The sequence below is a fragment of the Cinclus cinclus genome, chromosome 1 (genome assembly GCF_963662255.1).
Source record: "Cinclus cinclus chromosome 1, bCinCin1.1, whole genome shotgun sequence".
In the NCBI taxonomy this organism is placed as follows: domain Eukaryota; kingdom Metazoa; phylum Chordata; class Aves; order Passeriformes; family Cinclidae; genus Cinclus; species Cinclus cinclus.
The window spans coordinates 62,604,528-62,624,095 of NC_085046.1; the positions used below are offsets into that span (position 1 = coordinate 62,604,528).

General features: G+C 38.7%; 1 protein-coding gene across 2 annotated transcripts; it reads left to right on the forward strand.

Annotated features, from left to right (window-relative positions):
- The first annotated feature begins 1,008 nt into the window (after positions 1-1,008).
- Positions 1,009-19,242, forward strand: DEK (DEK proto-oncogene). Of its 2 annotated transcripts, none has more exons than XM_062515105.1 (11): positions 1,009-1,176; positions 2,792-2,941; positions 4,596-4,697; positions 5,200-5,309; positions 7,154-7,248; positions 8,619-8,739; positions 9,825-10,007; positions 11,823-11,955; positions 13,412-13,560; positions 14,834-14,902; positions 15,835-19,242. In XM_062515105.1, exons 2-11 carry the CDS (start codon positions 2,803-2,805, stop codon positions 15,844-15,846), a joined length of 1,113 nt encoding a protein of 370 aa, XP_062371089.1. In that variant the 5' UTR covers positions 1,009-1,176; positions 2,792-2,802; the 3' UTR covers positions 15,847-19,242. The 2 variants fall into 2 exon arrangements, with proteins under 2 accessions (XP_062371089.1, XP_062371168.1); XM_062515184.1 differs by lacking the exon at positions 1,009-1,176 and adding an exon at positions 1,592-1,726.
- The last annotated feature ends 326 nt before the right edge of the window (positions 19,243-19,568 follow it).

Sequence of the window (19,568 nt, forward strand, 5' to 3'; positions counted from 1 at the left end):
AAGATTAAGTCCTACACTTAAGAATTGAACTCGGGCCACAGCGCGGGGAGTGGGACCGGCCCTCGGCTCTTTCGGGAGCCGCCTGTGACCCTACATTTTGCAGGAGCAAGGAGGCTCCTACTTCACCCCTCAGCCGTTCCCTCCCGTCCCGCCGCGGCCCGAGCGAGGCGCGGCCGTTGGAGCGGCGCGGGCCCGCCCGCCGCCCGGCACGCGCCCAGGGATCCCGTGCGCGGGACCGCGGCAAGGAACGGGAGCTCTGCACCAGCCCCCGCGGGGAGGAGCCGCGCTGGAATAATGCACGGGAAGCGGGAAGTGTGCCGCGCTCCTGGGAATTGTTCGTGGTAGGCGCGCGTGAAGCACAGTCACGTAGAACTGGTAGTAGAAGTAGGATACATGTGTAATACGAATACTACTAATTACCAAAAAGCGCAGAGAGAGCGCTGTGGGTTGGAAGGGACCTCGGAGATCATCTAGTCCCAACCTACGTGATGCGGGCAGAGACACCTTCCAGTAGCTCAGGTTGCTCAGAGCCCCATCCAGCCTGGCCTTGAACACGTCCTGGGATGGGGCATCCACAGTGGCTCTGGGCAACCTGTGCCAGAGGTATTGGGAAACGCTACAATTCACATGCTGCGTACAAAGGGGAGGTCTGGGGAACGTAGATCAATCACCGCCCAGTTTAGGCAGGGTAAGAGGTGCGGATTCCTTATTTTAAAGCTGCAATTACAGACGGCGCCAGTTTTAAAAGGGAAAACGCAGCCTCGCGCCGCTGACAACCCCCGCCCACTCTCCCCTCAGCGCGAGCGCGCGCCCGCCGTCGCGCGCGGCCTGACGTCACCGCGGGCGGGCGCGCGTGACGCGCGCCCTCCCCTGCCCTCCCCGCGCCGGCCGGGCCGCGGGCGCTGATTGGCCGCCGCCTTCCCGCTTCCTCCTCGCCGCCCGAGAACCCGCCATTTTGAAAACCTTGTTGATTCCGGGAGGGAGGGAAGAGGGAGGAGGAGAGGGAAAGGGCAAGGGCAAGAGCGGCTGACGGCTGTAGGGCTGTGCTCCGGCGGGGTGTGTGTGTGTGTGTGTGTCGCTGCGCTCGGACCCGCCTCGTCCAGCAGTAACTGCCGCCTTCGGCTGCTTCTGCCGCCGCGCCTGAGGAGGGAATCGGGAGCCGGGGCTCGAGCTGAGGTGGGTCCCGCCGCCATGGCCGTAACGGCGCCCGAGAGCGATCCCGCCTCGCTGCGCCCGGGCCGAGCGGGGACGGACTGTGACGAAGAGAAAGGGAACGCGGCCGCCGCGCCGCCGGGCTCCCGTCCCGCCCCGCCCCGGCGATGTGCCGTGTGAGCGGCGCTTGTCACCGGGGCTGCCTCCGTCGCGGCCCCTGCCCGAGGTGTTCCTGGGTGCGGCGGTGTCCTGCGGCGGGAGCCGGCAGGCGATGGCGCCTTGGCCGCCGGCGCCACCGGGCGCTGCGCATTGCCGTCGCTTCGCCCCGGCATCCAGCTTACAAATCGGGAAGTGGGAACAGGTGGAGAGTTCCCGTCTGAAAAGGGCGGGAGATTCTCTCCCGGTAAAGGTGAATCTCGGAACCCTTTTTTCCTAAGAAAAGCGTCGTCCCGAACCCAGGTGGTGGAAAGGAAGAAGTCTCTTAACTATCCCCATTCTATTTCCATTGAAAGGGGAAGGAAAGACAACTTGTCGTTCTTCTATTCCTTTTACTCATGCCTTCAAGTGAAAGTCGGTAATTATTGTGAAAATGCCAAGTTACTTATTACAAGTGAAACATTGGTCGTAATACCTTGAAAGATACCTTTTCCACTAGTGATTTAGCCGGGAATTTTTTTTTTCCCCCGTACGATTGGTAATAAATACTATCTCGTATTTTCTGCTATTTGGAGCACGACTGGTCTCTGGCATCTGCTAATGCTGCATATAAGCAGCAGATTTAAATGTTAGTTATTGCACGTGATCTCTTGCAGATAATACTGGGTTTAATATTGCAAAAAGAAAATGGTTAATTGTGTGAAAATATGTTCCAGATCTAAACGGTGAAAAGTTTTGGTAGCTAGAATTTAAAAAAATGGAACGTATGGTTATCTTGCTGTGTTGGATAGGCGTTTTCTGTTAGTAGGGAAATGGTACATTCATAACTAAGATATTTTCGTTTAAAAGTTTATATATAGGCCGCTTCAGATGCTAAGAAAAGACTCTTAAATATGCCAACCATGAAGCATTTATTCTTTTTGCTGTAGATTTGCAAATTAAAACCAGGAAGTATTTTCATACCCAAAGATGCAGCAGCTGTTGGGGTTATGAAAGCAGTGTTAATTCTTTCCTGAATTGCTTGCAACTTTTTTTTTTTAAGTTCGTGTTCCCATTTCCCATCTAAGTAAGCAACTTGTTTAAGTTACTGGGAAACTTGCATGCATAGTTGACCATGATCAAAAATAAGTATGAAGTTTATAGCAGGGTGCAGTAACATGGTGATATCTTAAAACACTGCAGTTTTTAATAGATAACAGTATCAGCTGCTTTGAATGGGTGTTTCTGAATGCTTCACAAAAGCAGCTTGAAGACTTGCGTGTGAATGGAATTTATAACCTTGTAAAGAGTTCTTGCAGAATGGATGGCAACTTCTGAAAAGTTGTGTGTACTGTGTGTATGGTGAGCACTTTAGTGATTACAGAATGTGAATAATCACAGTACCAGCACACTGCTTCTGCTGCACAAGATTGTTTTTGAGAGCAAATGTGTTTTTCATGGATGTTGTTCTTTTGATGATGATTTTCCCTGACTCTTTATATAGAAGCATACACCATGTCTTCTGTTGATTCATCAAAAGAAGACACAATGTCGTCAGAACAAACAGATGAGAAGCAACCTGAAACTGAAAACAAAGCTGGGGAAAGTGATGAAGATGAAGAAGAAGAGGAGGAGGAGGAGGAAGAAGAAAAGGGTACTTGTTTTTCCATTGAATAAATTGTTCTTTAATGAATGCCAAGCTGTTGAATGCAGTTTCCTGTGATTTTGGCTAATTGTACAATTATTGAGATTGTGTGGTGCATCTGTCTGATGGGTCATAATAGCTTCCCAGTAGACTATAACAGGCAGTGCTAAAAACAGTGGTGCTGATTTATTGCAGAAAAGATTGAAGGAATTGCCAGCATCCTGGACTTGTGTACTAGGGATTTTTTCGTTGTTGTATAAATTTTTCAATGCTCATGAGAGGTAGTGTCTCTTATATTATTTTTTGCCAGTCACACTCTGAAGTGATCTGTGTTTGTAAAAGAGAAACTTTTAAGTTTGCAGTAGTTTTGGAAACAGTATAGGTGTCTTTGCTTAACTACAGTGAATTAATTTGCTGGGTATCCAAACATAATTATATTGGATCAACAAAAACTCCATTAGACTAACTTTGGTAATAAAGAATTGTGGCAATATGATAAGATGAGCAAGCAAGACAAGTTTTTCTGTTGTGGTGTGCAATTGAGGGTAGTCAAGGAGAACAAAACAAGATTAAGAAATGCTACGCAAAAAAATGTTAATTTCTGTTATGAAGTTTCCAGCTATCTATCTCCATCCATCCTTTTCAAAGAGAGAGCATTCATGGAAATAGAGCTGCAGTGTGGCACAGTTAAAACCAAGTCACTGATGCTCTTGGATCCTTGAAAGAGATGAAGTTTGCCTTTAGGAAAGGTAGCAGAAAAAAAGACAGATTATGCTGTTTAGAAAACAGTGGAGTAATTTAACATTGAATTTTCAGAAAAAGAATTTTTTGCTCTGGTTTTGATTATGTTCATACCAGTTTTGAAGCTGCTTTCATATGTTAAAGCCACTACAGCCCATCTGTTTAGCTCGAAGGATAGTATTACATGAAGTGAAGAGTTTAGGTGAAGCTTTAGCTTTTTCTTCAGAGTGGTATCATTAATTAGTGATGTGCAGGGTATACCTAAAACAATCTAAATGTATTAGTTAATAAGCATACCAGAATTAGTGAGAATAATACTCTTGTAGTATTAGTGACACTCGTATTGTGCCCTGCAGACTGCTTCTCTGTGTGCCCTGGGATGTGTGGTACAGTCCCACTGCACTTGTGCTTCTGCCTCTTGTGCTAAAATGTGTGGTTTCTCCAGTCCAGCAGTGGGAAATAAATCTGTGTGCAGGTGTCCTGGACCCTGCTTTTGCCCACCTGGTGGTAATATTCTTCTAAGTGCTGTGTGTGGAGTTGTGTACAGACTGCAGCATCCAAGGAAAACATGCAAACAGGGTCAGTTTCATATCTGAAAAACACAGTGAAAGGAGAGAAGGATGTGTTTCTGAAAACGTGTAGTCCTGCAGTCTCCATCATGGTGAAGCTGCCTTTAGGAAATGCCTAGTCTTGTCTTCAAGGTTAACTTGGATACAGAATTGTGATGAACTAGAGAGACTTTCAGTTATGTACATGCAGCTCTATAGAATCACGTTTGCTTATTAGCTCAAGGTCTGAAAGTGTCATAGTACCTGGTTATATCATCATCCCATTTTGATTGGCTGTTTTAAAGAGTCAGTGTTGTCACTTCAGTCAGATATGTAATGAAGAATATTGTGTTTAAGGAAGCTGTCTTTTGCAGAGAAGAGTCTCATTGTTGAAGGAAAAAGGGAGAAGAAGAAGGTTGACCGACTGACCATGCAAGTGTCTTCGCTGCAGAAGGAACCTTTTACAATTACACCAGGTAAGCTTGACTTCTCACATATGAATTGTGGGTGTTAGGCATGATAATGAAAACTCTAAAAAGATGAAGTTACTAATTTGTTGTAGGTGAGATCTAATTTATGAGTCGTGATCCTTTTTAAAATAATGCTATTATTATTATTATAGAAAACACTCTTTTATTCTGTAGCATCAGTTTTAAGCTGTAAAAGTTATATGATGCTTAAACTTACTTGGAATAGGATCTTCAGTACCTCAGCACTACTAACAAAGGCAGAAGCAGCCAGAATAGAAAGAAATGCCAAATCCTTGTACCCTCATCTAAGTAATATCAGGTAAGGCAGGTCTGTGAGGATGGCGAACTGATAGGAAAAGGCCTGCTCATTGTTTGACCTATCATAATGGCTAATGCTGTTTTTAAGTAACTTCTTTACTTTTAAAAATAAACAGTAGAAACCTTAAGTTGAAAACACATAGGTAGATATGAATCTGATTAAGAGCGTAAATTATTTTAATTGTTTCAGGAAAAGGACAAAAACTCTGTGAAATTGAGAGGATACAGTTTTTTCTGAGTAAAAAGAAGACAGATGAACTTAGGAACCTGCACAAACTCCTCTACAACAGGCCAGGCACTGTAAGAATTTCTGTCTTGTATATCCATTAGTTCTCATGTATATTGAAAATGTTTGTTATACAGTTTTTTACGTTTGCACATGTGGATCTATTTCTGAAGTGCTGTTTATTACAAGCTACTTAGAAAATGGCTATTTCCAGGACCAGTTAAGCAAGCCTCTTCCTTTTAACTCTTAAAAACGCTCTTCCTATAAAAATCATGTGGCAGGGTGTACTAAGTCAAATGTCTCTTGAATGTAGATTTGATTTATTTTTTTTTAAGTGGGGAAGTAGTGGACTGCCTTACAAGGATGAGTTGGAAATAATTTATGGTTCGCATGCTAAAAGCTGCTGACATGCAGGTGACACTCTAAGTACTCCATATATTAATACATTGCTGCTTATCTACTTTTTTAATCTTCATTTGCACTAAGCAGGAGAAAGATAAAAGTGTTAACAATTACTGTTGAGATTTTATACATAAAAGTTTTCCTAAGATAATTAAAATTGTTAATTTTATAATTAAGGATAACAGTTAAAATATAATGGCAAATCTTTCTTGGAGTACTTTATGTATCACTGATCGTGCCTTAAATTTCAGAGTAAATATGATACATTTTTCTTGCTAATGGAGGCAAAATGTGAAATTGAGGCAGATTAAACTGAACTATTTCTATATGTTTACTATAATTATTGGACCTTTTTAAATATTTTTGTGTATTTTGGAGACTTGAACAGCTAGCATAGAAACCAGAGATTGAATAGTACTAGTACAGATGCTTGCTAGCTCTAATTTCTCAGACCACTGCTTCCAATGCAATGTTTGTTTAAATGGCAAAGAATGATCTATTGCCACAAGTATTCAGAAAAAGACTATATCAGTATGGTTTCAGTCAAAACTATGTTTAATCAGAGTTTTTGGGAAATCAGAATGCTATTTAATATAGTGAAGGTCCAATCTTGTCTTGTATGCACGCATTTGTATGTGCTTTTAACTGTAATTAACATTTTTAATAAAACATACCAGTACCACCTGCAAACCTTCTCTATGGGTGCAGGACAATGCTCTTTGGAAAAGGAGCTCAGCGTTGGTAAAATTATAAACTAGTGGAGAAACAGCAGAAGCAAAATTTGTAGAAGTATTGAAAGTTAATTCTAATTTTTTGTGATAGTGTCATAAAGATCTCAGAAGATTGAGATCTGGGGTTACTTTTTAACTTTAGTTTTGTTTTGTAAAAGGAGATGAAATTAAAACAAAGAACTTAAATGTGTAATCTTGGTGGGAGCATTTTTCCTGTTATAAGGACTGTTGCAATGGAAGTTCAATCCAGATCAGACATCAGGTGTTACAGTAGAAGTTGTAGATTGGGTGGTAGGTAAATGCAGAAATTTGTCCTATTAAATAAGAGGTTCAAAAATATAGTAATGATCCTATGTAAGACTTCAGAATAGCTAGTAAAGCAGATCATCTTTAGCCGATCATAGAACAAAAAATAAAATTCCCTATTTTGTAAGAAATTGCGGGATACAAAGTGTGCAACAAGCCTCATAATGTTGTAGTTTTGCAAACCTGTAAATCATCATCCAGTACATTCTAAATGAACTTGAAATGGCAGGTGACTTTGTCTCATAAATTATTGAAATTACCACAGCCACAAGAAGCTGAACTTGATTGTTGTAGTTTGTCTGTCATGAGATAAGTAAAGGCATAATCCATGTATGTTATAACTTAAAAGGTGTAGCTTTGTGAACAGAAAACTAAATGCTAGAACAGATTTTTTGTGTGTATCAAGGGTTAATAATTGTAGTCAGATGAAATTTTTTAAACTCCTTGCAGTGAAAAGTAATCTGTGTGCTCTGTTCTAGGTTGCATCCTTAAAGAAGAATGTGGGTCAGTTCAGTGGGTTTCCATTTGAAAAAGGAAGTGACCAATATAAAAAGAAGGAAGAAATGTTAAAAAAGTAATGATCTCTTGATACTTAACGTAGCTTGATTCATGCTGTGCACTCTTATTTTTTTCTTCTGAAATTTTACTTGACATTAAATTTAAATTATAAGCCGGGTGGCTGTTTACTAGAGCTCTACAATTTTTTTCTGAGTTCATTTTAATCCCACAAACTGGTCTTTTAATAATGTTGCCTGTGTAATGTATTAAGAGTTACATTGTGAACATTTTAGTCATAATTCCTACATTCCTGGCTTTAACTGTTGCATGCTAACTAGTAGATTCTTACTGCTTAGTGAGAGGAAAGCATTATTTCCCCAGGGTAAGTATAGTGTTGTGAACACATTGTACTTTATTCATGGTGCAAACCTGCATCCTTCTATGCCTCAAAACCTTCCTCCTTCAGAATCAAAGCCATTTCTGCTTATTATATATTAAACATACTAGAATTGCTGTTAGCAATTAGTCTCACAAACCTTTCTTTTTTACTGTCTCCCTTCATAAGCTGCTTTTCCATCAAAAGGAGAAGCTGCTGCAACTTAGTTTTGGCTGAACTGAAAGGATTTAAAATGTCCTTGCATATTTATGTAGCTAGTTGTAACAAATGAAAGAACTAATAGCATCTATACAATATATTCTAAAACTGGGTGGGGGGGGGGAGGGGGGTTAGTGCCTATTTGCTGAAGCCTTCATATATGAAGTTTTCCAGGAGTATGGTTTGTCAAATGCATGGGAATCTAAAATACAGACTATCTCCTTTTGGGAGTTTTGACCATTTCATTTAATTGGATAATTTCCCTTATCAAGAAAAGGCTTCAAAATTATTTTTGCAGCTTTTTTTCCCATATTTTCCGTATGAAACAGCTGGTTGCAGTGGGTTGCATATGAAGATGCAAAGCCCTGTGTGCTTGCCTTGCTCTGATAGCTTCTGCTGCTGTTTGTAGCTGTGTGGAGCACAAACTGTTGATCAGTTTGTTAATTTGTCCTGCCTCTGTGGTTGATTTCTGTCCAGACTCTATACTTGCCTCTCATATTTTAACTTGCAATAAGCATTGAACAAGGTGAACAAAGGTCAACATGTGTTTTGCAGAATCTTACTGTTCAGGCTGTAGATCATATATATAGTAATACTTTTTGGCTATGATTCCTTAACTTTTTAAAATATCCTATTATACAGACAGATGGATTTGGGAATTCTGTTTTATTTAGTTTTATGGAATACAATGGTGATTCTTTGCTTAACCATAGGTAAGACTGGAAGTGTAATTGACTATGTATATATATTGTCAAGTGGGAGACAAACCAGACAGCAGCTTCTAGCAGTCAGATATTGACTGTTTAGGATGTGATACTGAATCTCTTTTTTTCTTTTTTTTCCCCCTACAGATTTAGAAATGCAATGTTGAAAAGTATCTGTGAAGTTCTTGACTTGGAAAGGTCAGGAGTTAATAGTGAGCTCGTAACCAGAATATTAAACTTCCTGATGCATCCAAAATCTTCAGGCAAGGTGAGATGCAGGTTGTTATGCTTGCTTTTATAGCTCTGTTCTGATGGAAAATGCATCTGTTCTCTATTGCTCATTGTTTTGCTTGTTTTCAGTGATAATACCATTATTGTTCTAACTTACTGAAGAAGGAATGGCTTCTTGAAAGAGAGTAGTTCTACTACTGTAGGCATCCATAATGGGGTGAGGACTTAAATAGAAATTCTGTTTACGTATGGGTGTACCCATTACACACTGTTAGAGCACAGAAGTGTGAGTTCAACACATGGAGCTAGTTAGGATATCCATTCCCAAATACCAGTTAGCCTCTGCTTTGTGGGTGGAGGAGAACAAATACGTGAAAGGACAGGAAAAATCAAGTGTCAAATGTTACCTGTGTTTGCTGTGTTCAGCAAATGTATAAATTATCACATTTGGACATCACCAAATGGAATTTGTTGCAGGGTACAAAAACTTGGGTTTAGCCAGTGCCCTAGATTCAAGAGTGCCACTGCCAAGACTGCTAAACTCTGTTGTTAATTTTCTTGGACTTTCAGTTTTCATCTAAAAGTAGTACTAAAATAGTTGCACTGTTGCTCAGGAAATTGAATCTATTGCCAGCAAACACTGGGAAGTGATGTGAATAAGGGGCTGACATTCTGCATTAGGGGGACACAGGTACCAAGCTGCAGCAATAGTGGTTTGCATAAGATGTGACATAATTCTTGCCTTTAAGTCTTTGGAGTTGTCAGCTGACTTGCTGCCAACAGAAAAGGCTTGTTTTATGGATTGGTAGGTAAAAGAAGAATCTAGAAGTAACTTTCCTTGCTTCCCTTCTCTAACGCCCAGTCTTTCAAGATTTGTTTGCTTAGGCAAAGGGGTACACTTAGCTTAGAACTGAAGTTTTGTTTTGCTCAGCTCAGTCTCCATAGTGAATATTTGCTTACTGCAAAATATAATGACTTAAGTGTATGTAAAATAGTCCTGGGTTTTGTTAAGACACCTCTATATATTTTTTTACTATTCTTTCATGTGATTTGAAATAATTTATCTTTTTAAAATTCACTTTTGTATTCACTCTTGGGTTACACACATCTCTTGTCTCTCAGCCATTGCCAAAGTCCAAAAAGCCACAAAGCAAAGGTGGCAAAAAGGAGCGCACTAGCTCTGGAACAACAAGAAAAGCAAAACGCACTAAGTACCCAGAAATCTTGTCAGATGAATCCAGTAGTGAAGAAGATGAAAAAAAGGAAAAGGATGAGTCTTCAGAAGAAAAAGAAAGTGAGGATGAGGTAATGAGTTGATTTATTTTTCAACATTGTGTCATTGCTGTCAATTGGTAACGCTTGGAACACAGAGTTGGGGAGTAAATTGTGTTTAACTGAAGGAAAAGGGAACGCATCTGCAATTTACAAGAGGTTTTCTTAAATTCTTAATGTATTGAATTTAGAGAATCATTGAGATAGGAGGCAGAAGTTCTGGTTCTTATGTGTATGTATGCAGTTTATAAAACCATTTGCTGTGTGTCATTTTGGGGCAGCCAGGATTGCTAATGTAATTGATTGTATTTCTTACATCGTCTTGTGATGACTTTATTGTAATTTCATAATGCAGTATTTTATTTGATACCTAGGACTTAACTTTTTGTTCAGGAGAAGTCACTGACCTACCTGACTGCATGGGTTTGGGATCTTGTTTCCATATTCCTCCTGGATTTTATGTCTTAATCTCTCTCTTCAGTTTTCTGTCTTAAAGTAAGCAACACAGTAGGCAGCCTTAGAAAGATCCCTGCGATCTCTCAAGTGTTTTAATCTCATTGTACTTTGTGTTTTCTGTAAAACTTTTTGTGTACTAGACAAGAAGCATCAAATCATGGAATAGTTTGGGTTGGAAGGAACCTTTTGAAAGACCCTAATCCAGTCCTCCTGCAATGAGTAGTAGGGACATCAACTGGATCAGGTTGCCTCATTCAATCTGGCCTGGAATGTTTCCAGGGATGGGCACTCACCACCTCTTTGGGCAATCCGTTTCAGTGTTTCACCACCCTCATTGTAAAATAAATTCTTCCTTATTTCTCCTCTAAGTCAACCCTTCTTCGGTTGAAAACCACTATACCTTATCAGACCCCTTCAAAGTAAGTGCAATTAGTCGAACTGCTGGTGTCTAAGAAAGTTCTTTATGGAAGCTATGGAACCCTTGGCTGTAATAGAAGGCCACCGTTTATTTGGGTTCCGTTCTGTCTTTTGAAATGGAAGTGTGACAGACTGTTAGGTTAATAGCCTGAGCTGTAGAAAATAGTAGCAATCTTTTGTTGAAATTAATGTAACTTAACAGGTTTTTTTGGGGGGTCATTTTGATAGGTGTTGGGTTTAATGTAAGATGATGTTTCAAGAACGTTCCTGTGCCTCCATGAAAGAAGCCGAATTCTTACTGTGCTTTTTTCTTTCCTTATAAGCAGCAAATTAAGAGGTCTGAAATACTAGAAGTTGACGTATGTGTTAATTTCTTCAGGAAAACAGGGATTCTACTGTGAGGAGAGAAATATCTGTTTCAGAGGCAGGAGTTGTCTTATTCACAAGAATTCGGTTACTTAAAAAAAAAAAAAGCAAAAACCAAAAATCTGCAACCCTCCAAACAAACAAAATTCTAACAAACAAAAAGGCCTAACAGTAAACTTGGTCTAACTGGGCCATCTTTCCCTTCTTTCAGAAGGTAGGAGTTAGGTATGTCTGCAGTGGCTGAGTGGACTGAAGTCTTCAGCAACTGAAGTTTAGGTGCATGGAATCAAAGCTTAATTATTATAAAAGCAGTGGTTTGTCAAATTAGTTTGAAAAGAGGACCTGGTGAAATGGAAAATGTCTGTTTAAATGTCAGCTTTAAGGTTGCAGCATTTTTTAAAAGAGTTAGGTTTATGACAGCTTTTGATATACTACAGGTAGAAGGATTAGGCAGTGTATGTGTTTTGCTGCACCAGCTCTGTTGGAAACTTAGGTATGGAGTAGCTGGAGTAAATTGTCCTCAGAGTGGAAGATTTTCTTTATGGAAAAGAGGTATGGATTTTTCAAGTAATACCCATTACTTTTAATTTTCTGATTTTCTTTTTGTAGCCCCCTAGAAAAGCATCTAAAAGAGAAAAATCTAAAAAGATGACTTCTAAAACCAAGAAAGCTTTGAAGGGTGCAAATGTCAAGAAGGCAGACAGCAGCACTACTAAGAAAAATCAGAACAGTTCTAGAAAAGGTAAATGCTTTAAGTCTTTCATCATACATTGCCTTGTAGCTTAACTGGCATGCTTATTAGAAAGTAGGCTTTTGCACCTTACTGTGAAAGAAAATGGAATTTGGTAAATTGGTGTGCTACTTGATGTTTCTTTCCTTGAAACAGTATATAATAAAAAATCTGTTGGTTTGGGTATATTTCATGTATTTCCTCCTGTGCGCACATGTATTCTTTTATTTGCATATAAACTGAAAGTATCAGGCAGGTTCTCCATTTTGCTGGAAGAACATTGGTAAAGTTCTGTTTGGGCTTTCACTGTGGCTTTATACAAATCTTGTAATTGATCCAGGGGTGTGTATCCCATGTCTTTGATTCAGCTGCTTGATATGGGTTTTTTCTTAACATAGATATTTCTCCATGCATCCTTTTGCAGTTGGTTTTCTTATGTCTCACGATGTGCACAAAAGGTATACGGACACTGAGTTTCTTAATAGCTCTGTAAAGATTGCAGTAGTGAGGGTGGGGACAGTGGTGTCTTGCCAAGCACCTTTGCCAGCAAAAAGGTGCAGGTGAGCTCTTAGGCATAGAAGTATGTTAAATTTCTGTCATAGTCTTGTTTCTCAGCAGAGTAACTGGCCTGTGCTGAACTCAGTGTATTTTTAGTTTGACTTCTGAATGTGGCTGTGTTGTGTGTACACCTTATTTTGTCATCAGCATATACACACACACACACACACACACACACACACAAATGTTATGTGTTTTTCCTGTAAGTTACATCATATATTTGTAATTTCTTATTTACTTCTCCTGTATTTCTGTTTCCAGGTTATGTTTGCTGTACAAAAATCAAAATGTTAAGTAGGTCATTCTGTAAGGTCATTATCTAGTTTGTTTGGCATCTGCACTGAATTTTGTTTTGTTGGAAGTAGAGGAACTAAGTGGATCTTGGAGTCATTCAGTTTAATCCATTTTCTGCTGGAAAAGATTGTAGGAGTCTCCTGTGCCCCTTCACTTAACTTCATTTGCAAAGTTCTCCTTATTTGTTCTCATGTTTCTGGTAGTAAGTTTGCAAAATTACATTGCAAAACTACAAGATCCTAGTGTAAGGCACTGCTAGGGAAAAAGAAAGTATCAACTGCTTTTAAAAGGAAGCAATTAGTTTTTCTTAGGTCTGTAATACCTGAATTAGAATTGTTGTAATAAGTCTTTTTCATTAGTTTAATAGATTAAATTAGTCCCATACTTTTTAGAGTTCTTGTTCATTTGTAAACTGATGGTTCATCAATAATTGCACAAATTCGTAAATGTAGCACGATAGCATTAGCTTTTGTTTTAAATGGATGGTCTAGCAGGATGACTGTTCTAAATGAAAACATCTGGATTGGATGTTTGTGGAAACTTCTCATGGCTTCTGTTTTTAAGGAAGAAAACAAACTGAAAACCTATTACAGTCCAATTTGTTTCTCATATTTAGAAAGTGAGTCTGAGGATAGTTCAGATGATGAACCTTTAATTAAAAAACTGAAGAAACCACCCACAGATGAAGAACTGAAGGAAACTGTCAAGAATTTGTTGGCCAATGCAAACTTGGAGGAGGTTACAATGAAACAAATCTGCAAGGAGGTAAATAAATAAAATTTTGCAGTTTCTTTATAGTAGTGGCTTGTCTGTGAACTGTCTTTTATCATCATTTCAGAAATAGAGACTTCTACTCTGCACTGTTATTCAGAAGCTAAATAGTTTCACATTGTTTTATTTACTTGCTAATAGCTATAACAATGAGAGCTCTAATCTTTAGATGTGCAACACTGATATCAGCACTAAAAGGGAAATATTAAAATTAGCTACCTGGGAAGTAGCAGTTTTAACTCCAAACCAAGTGCCATGTGTGACAGTGAAAATATCTGACATGTTTTGACAGTGCAGCAGCTTTGCTGCTGTCCATAGGGGAGGGCTGTGTCCTGTGCTCTGTATGTTTCTGCTGCTCACTTTGCCACACTCATTGTTCATATGGTCTCTTTATAAGTCCATTCAACTGTTGCCTATCAGCATCTATCAGAATAGGTCTCAGCTGAGTTAGTGATTTGAATCAATGCAGCAAGAAATCTTTGTCAGAACAGGTGGGAACCTTGGAGCCAGAAAAGGGAAAGGTGGGGTAAAGTGACCAAAACACAAATGACACAGTTAACCTTGATATTTTCTGGTTAACTCACATGTTTGGTTTTCCTGGTAATTTCAAGAAGTTGTCTTGAGAAAACTAAACGAGAAGTTAATACAAAACTCTATGTAACTTCATATTTATAGTCATTCTAGAAGTTGGAAATGTGGTATGCTGAAATAAAATACTCTGAATTTGTTGTCAGTGTTGGCATCTGTTTTTTGTTGGTTGGTCCTCTCCCACCATATTAACGAAAGCACAATAGCACAATGTGTACAGTAGCACTCAAATATGTTAACTCTTCTGTTAGTCTCTTGAAAGGGTCACAGTTTTACTTATCATTAAATACCAAGGCTTACAAATTTTTCATTAATTGTTTAGCTTCTTACACTACTGCACGGCTATCTGACTACTTAAGAGAGAAATTAAAACAAAAATTGGAAAATTCTTACTTGTGTTACTTGGCAAGTTAGGCACTTCGGTTTGTTGATGTGAAAAATTATAGTACCAGTTTAGTCAGTGATCAAACATTAGAGTACATGCATTTAAAGATTTATGTGGTCAAAATAAGCTTGGTCTTTTCCTAGTTAACAGAGGGAATTTTGGCAGTTGTGGTACTTGAAGTACCAACATCAGTTTTTGCCCTAATTCCATTTAAGCTTCTTCTATTCATACAATCCATTGAATGAAAGTAATTTGAGGTTCGTTTTTGTGTTTTTTGTTTTTACTTTTTTTTAGGTGTATGAAAAATATCCTAGTTATGATTTATCTGACAGAAAAGACTTCATTAAAAAAACAGTCAAAGAGGTAAAGACTTTATCATTTAGAAAATATTCTGGGTTGGGGTGGGATGTTTTTTATTCTTCAGCCTGGCATGGCATCACCAGTTTTAATAGCTTCTTGTATAAATATTGAAAGTTTAGTGCTCACTTAAACCTAAACCTTTGATGTCTGGTTAGTTTTTTTTCCCCTTGTGTTTCCCTCTTAAAAAAAAATAATTTCTTCAGATTATTTTCTTAGCTTGCCACTACTACTCTTATGCATTTCTTTGGCAAGCATAGCTTGAATTAATGTTATTACTGTTTTTAATGAGTTGTACTCTGAAAGCTGTGAATTTGCTTTAAATGACAACCTTGGCTGCAAGATGCACTCTTGACTCGAGCACTGGCCACATAGGTTCATAGACAACAGTGCATGATGTTGTACAAGCTCTGCAGACCTGTCAGCTCAGGCAGAAGGGAATAAAGATGGATAGCTTTTCTCTGTGTGCTCGTGGTGTAGTGCAGTTATGATGATATGGCATTTGAGTTTGCTGTGCTGAAGATCAGGCCTTGTTTACTGTACTTACGACAGAAGGTTTATTGTCCAAGCTAAGGTTTGTAGTTTATTTAAAAAAAAAAAAAAAAAAAGCAAGTTTCATTACTCTTGCTTGCCCTGAAACTAAAAATGGAACTGCAGAAGTGAGATTCACTTAGTGGAGTTAATAAAGTAAATTCAGTGTCTTGTGGCTTCACTCATGTTGATACATGGCTATCTAGAATTGGTGTGTCTGTGTCTTGTGCATACCTGCGTCACTATCAGCAAAGGCATGCAAGAGCAATTTGTCTGCTCTAGGGATGTTTTTGGGTTTTTTTGTGATAGCAAAAGGAGTGTCTTTTCATGATAGTTTGATAAAAAAGGAGAGCTTATATATTACTGGATTGAGAAAAAGAAGAAAACTAATACACTTCTCTTTTCAGTTGATTTCATGATCTGATTTGACTGTGGGAAATGAAGATTCCTGGGTTTACGTTTCCATGGATTTGAAGATCTGATAGGCACCAGCAAAAGGAATGTGTCTTACCCTTGTGGTATTAAGTCAGAGCTAATTTTTCTGATCTAATGTTAAGAGTGTTAATGTAAATTGCTTTGTGTGTTTGGTTTTTTTTTTTGTTGTTGTTTTGTTGGGTTTTTTTTAAAAAGAACTGCATTTGATGCAATTTTAGTTGAACATACTTAAGTTTAATGCATGGCAATAAATGTTTCCTTTTTTATAGTTTTGTACATTTTGAATTGCGTTGTATAACTAGATTCATTAGAGCCACCATAGCTTTTTAGTGTGGATTACCAGCATACAGGAGATTTTAAAATCTTTTAAAAGATGAAAGCTGCTTATCTACATATGTACATGCAGAGACTGCAATATTGCAGTATTGGTTACAGAGATATTTTGAATACATACTCATTCTGAAAATAAGAGTTAGTTACATATTAATCTCTTTTATATTCTGATACATTCTGCAAATACAGAATTCTGAATCTAGATTACAGTTTTGCATGTGTAGGCACTGAAAGAATTATCACAGCATGGTAACTAATTGGCATATAGATGTTATTTTTGTACTTCTAAAGGGCTTTTTGTTGTGTATATAAAGTTATTTCAAATTTCTTTTGTGCAAATCAGTTTTTTAATTTTGGTATCTTTGAATTTATGACATGAAATGTCAGTGTTCCGCAGTGAGGCAGTGATAACAAGCGGTGTGCAGAAGTTTCATGAAAATGACCTGAGGTTTCATTATGTTTTTCTCATCTTCCCTTGTATAGAAACTGAACTGTAGGTTTATGCCTGTAGTTTAACTTTATACAAAGACTACAGACATTGAAACAATGTCTTGGATGTAGTAAATAAAATCCCTCCAAAGGCAATAGGAACATTTCTGAAGTTCACTTTGCAAAATATCTTTTATGTTGATGTCTTGACCTGATGGCCTAGCATCTCAGAAGTGAGTATCCACAATACACAGCTGGAGGCTTGATAGCTTTGAAAATCCACAGTAGGGCTTCCAAATCGGGCAGCAGTGATGTGAATGTATGTTTAACCTTCTGTGTGGGAAGGCTTTTCTAAACCTTGGCTTCATTGCCTCAGCATGGACAATGGTACTTATAAGCCTGCGGTCTTGAGCTTTGGCTAGCAGCGTTTAGGATCAAAGTCAACTCTTCGCATAAACTTTTGTTTAGGTTTTCTCTTCTCCATACACTTTGATTCTCATATGGGAAGTCCTACACTTAAAATCATAAAACCAAGGGCTGCCGAGGTGGGGGCTGCCATTCACACCATGAGCACAGAATCCCTCTGACTAGAATTGCTGGAAAGACAGTGTATTTTTTTGAATTTTATTATTGTACAGTTGAGAAGTAAGGGTTCATAAGTTAGCTAAATTCCAAAAACGTTCAGCCAGTTAGACTTTTGATCTTGCATACTTTCGAATTTCTTTGGGTGTAATCATTTATAACAAGGCTGAATGTAATGGGGATTTTTTTGTATTCAATAAATGTCTTTCACAAAAATGTAAATCACTTTTAATCTAACATTTGCTTACATGTATAGTAAAAAAAAAGATCTATACAGGAACAAGGTGGTCTGTCTTTATCTCATCTGCTAGAAAACAGTGGCTTCTCTAGTTTAGAGGGCACTTGCTGAAATGTCTGTCCTTGCACACGGGTTTTGTATCTTCTGTGAGGTTGTTTTGTGTTTTGTGTGTTTTTGTCTCTGAACTGTCTTAGCAGAAAGAACACTTCTTCATTTGCAATTAAAAACATCAAAAATATGAGTCAGTCTTAAGAGCAGAAAGTTGTATTAAGTTAACTTGTATTAAGTTTTGATGTTTTACAGATACTTAAACTGCCTTTTGATTTTTATGTAAATGTGTTAGCCAGTTTTAATTATATGGGTCAGGACCAAAGTATAAACATATTTTAATAGTTTAAATTCTAATGAAAACTTAGAAAAGGATAGCATACTTCTATTTATTTTATATATGCATTAGTTGCTACTTTGGAATTGCACAGATAGAATGGAAATGAACTTAACAACCTTCAAATGCTTTGTTTAAATCCCCTAACACCTCAATGTTAGTCCTCAACAGAGAAGAAATGTGTTTCCTTGCTAATCCATATCAGTCCGACTGCAGCTGATAGAGGATTCCACTTCTTTATGCAATTGGGAGAAAGGCTGCAAGACAATACTAAAATAAAATAAATAAAAAATAGAGTAAGTAAATAAATAATAAAATGTCCTGCTTATCCTGATGCTGTTGGATTAGAAGCACGCCTGATTAAGGATCCTAAATCCTGTTCACAGAGTCTTATAAAAATAGAAATGGGTTAACTGGATAAAAGGTAACTGAATAAATTGTTCAGTCATGTACCTTCCACATGCTTAAGGTAATGTCCTGATCATTGTATTCTAGAGAAAAATAGTCCTGTCATCTTGATTTAATTGCTTCTAGCCCAATTCCTACACTCCAGTGTATTGGTTCCTCTTTTTAGTTAGGTTTTTCGTATTTGGTATTTTGGTTGGTGACTTGCAAAACCACAAGTTACTGTGAACTATTTGCAAGTATAAATAGCTGTTCTTATGAGCACTTGGGGCAATAGTGTATGGGGCCTGTAGGAGAAGGAAGATGGAGAGGACTAGGTGGGAAGGAGATCAGCACTTTGGACTGAAAAGAGGTTATGTGGTAACCCACGGATTAATGGTCAGGCATGCCTAACCAAGGTGAAATTAGAAAGACACAGCTGTAAATTCCATCCCACTTTTTTTCCAGAAGCTCTAGACTAACAGCCATCTTGGACCTGAGCAGGCTCTTTATAGGGTCTGTGGTCTTTCTGTGTTACCCTGTTACAAGGCACATGCCAGAGCAAGATCTAAGAATTGTCTGAGTTTATATTAGCCACTGCTAAGCTGTACTTGAAAATAACCCTTTTGAAGGCTGATACTTAATCTGGGCAAATAAAGCCCCTGGCTGCCAGCATAGTGATTCTAGTAAAGCTTATTAGCTCTTCTGTTTCAGAGAGAGGGGGGGTGGCTCATTACCACTTGGGCAGATCTAGTTTTCCTTGTTTCCAAATCACAAAGTTGACTATAATACAGTAGCTCCAACTGGACTAGATGAAAATGTTCCTGAAATTATTTCTGGTGGTTGTTAGTTAGGGAGAAGAGTGGAAAAATATGTAAGATACCAGAATAGTGTCTGAAAACAGTAAGAAATTTAGTAAAATCAGTTCTCAGCAACTGGAATAAAGAAACATCTTGACTGCTGCCATGTGTGTTGTTTTCCTTCTGCACAGAAATGTTTCTCCTGCCCTTGAATTCAGAATATTCATTAAAGCAAGATGCTGGAAATTACAGGTGTAAAGGTTTATTCTTGACTTACGGAAGAAAGTTAGAAGAAGAAGAAATGAGACGGGAATCTCATACGGGTTAACCAAAGCAGGTTAAGCATCCTGCTTCTGAGACTATCTCCACTGAACAGCGGGGTGGGGACAGTGGTGTCTTGCCAAACACGTTTGCCAAAAAGGGCCCGGGCAGGGGCCGGTGGTTCTTGCAGACGGCTCAGCTCATTGAGTCCATTCAGCAAATGGAGCCTCGTGATAAGGAACACTGACAGCACTCGGGGCTCCTGCAGCAAGGTGGGGCCAGCGGCTCGGGGAA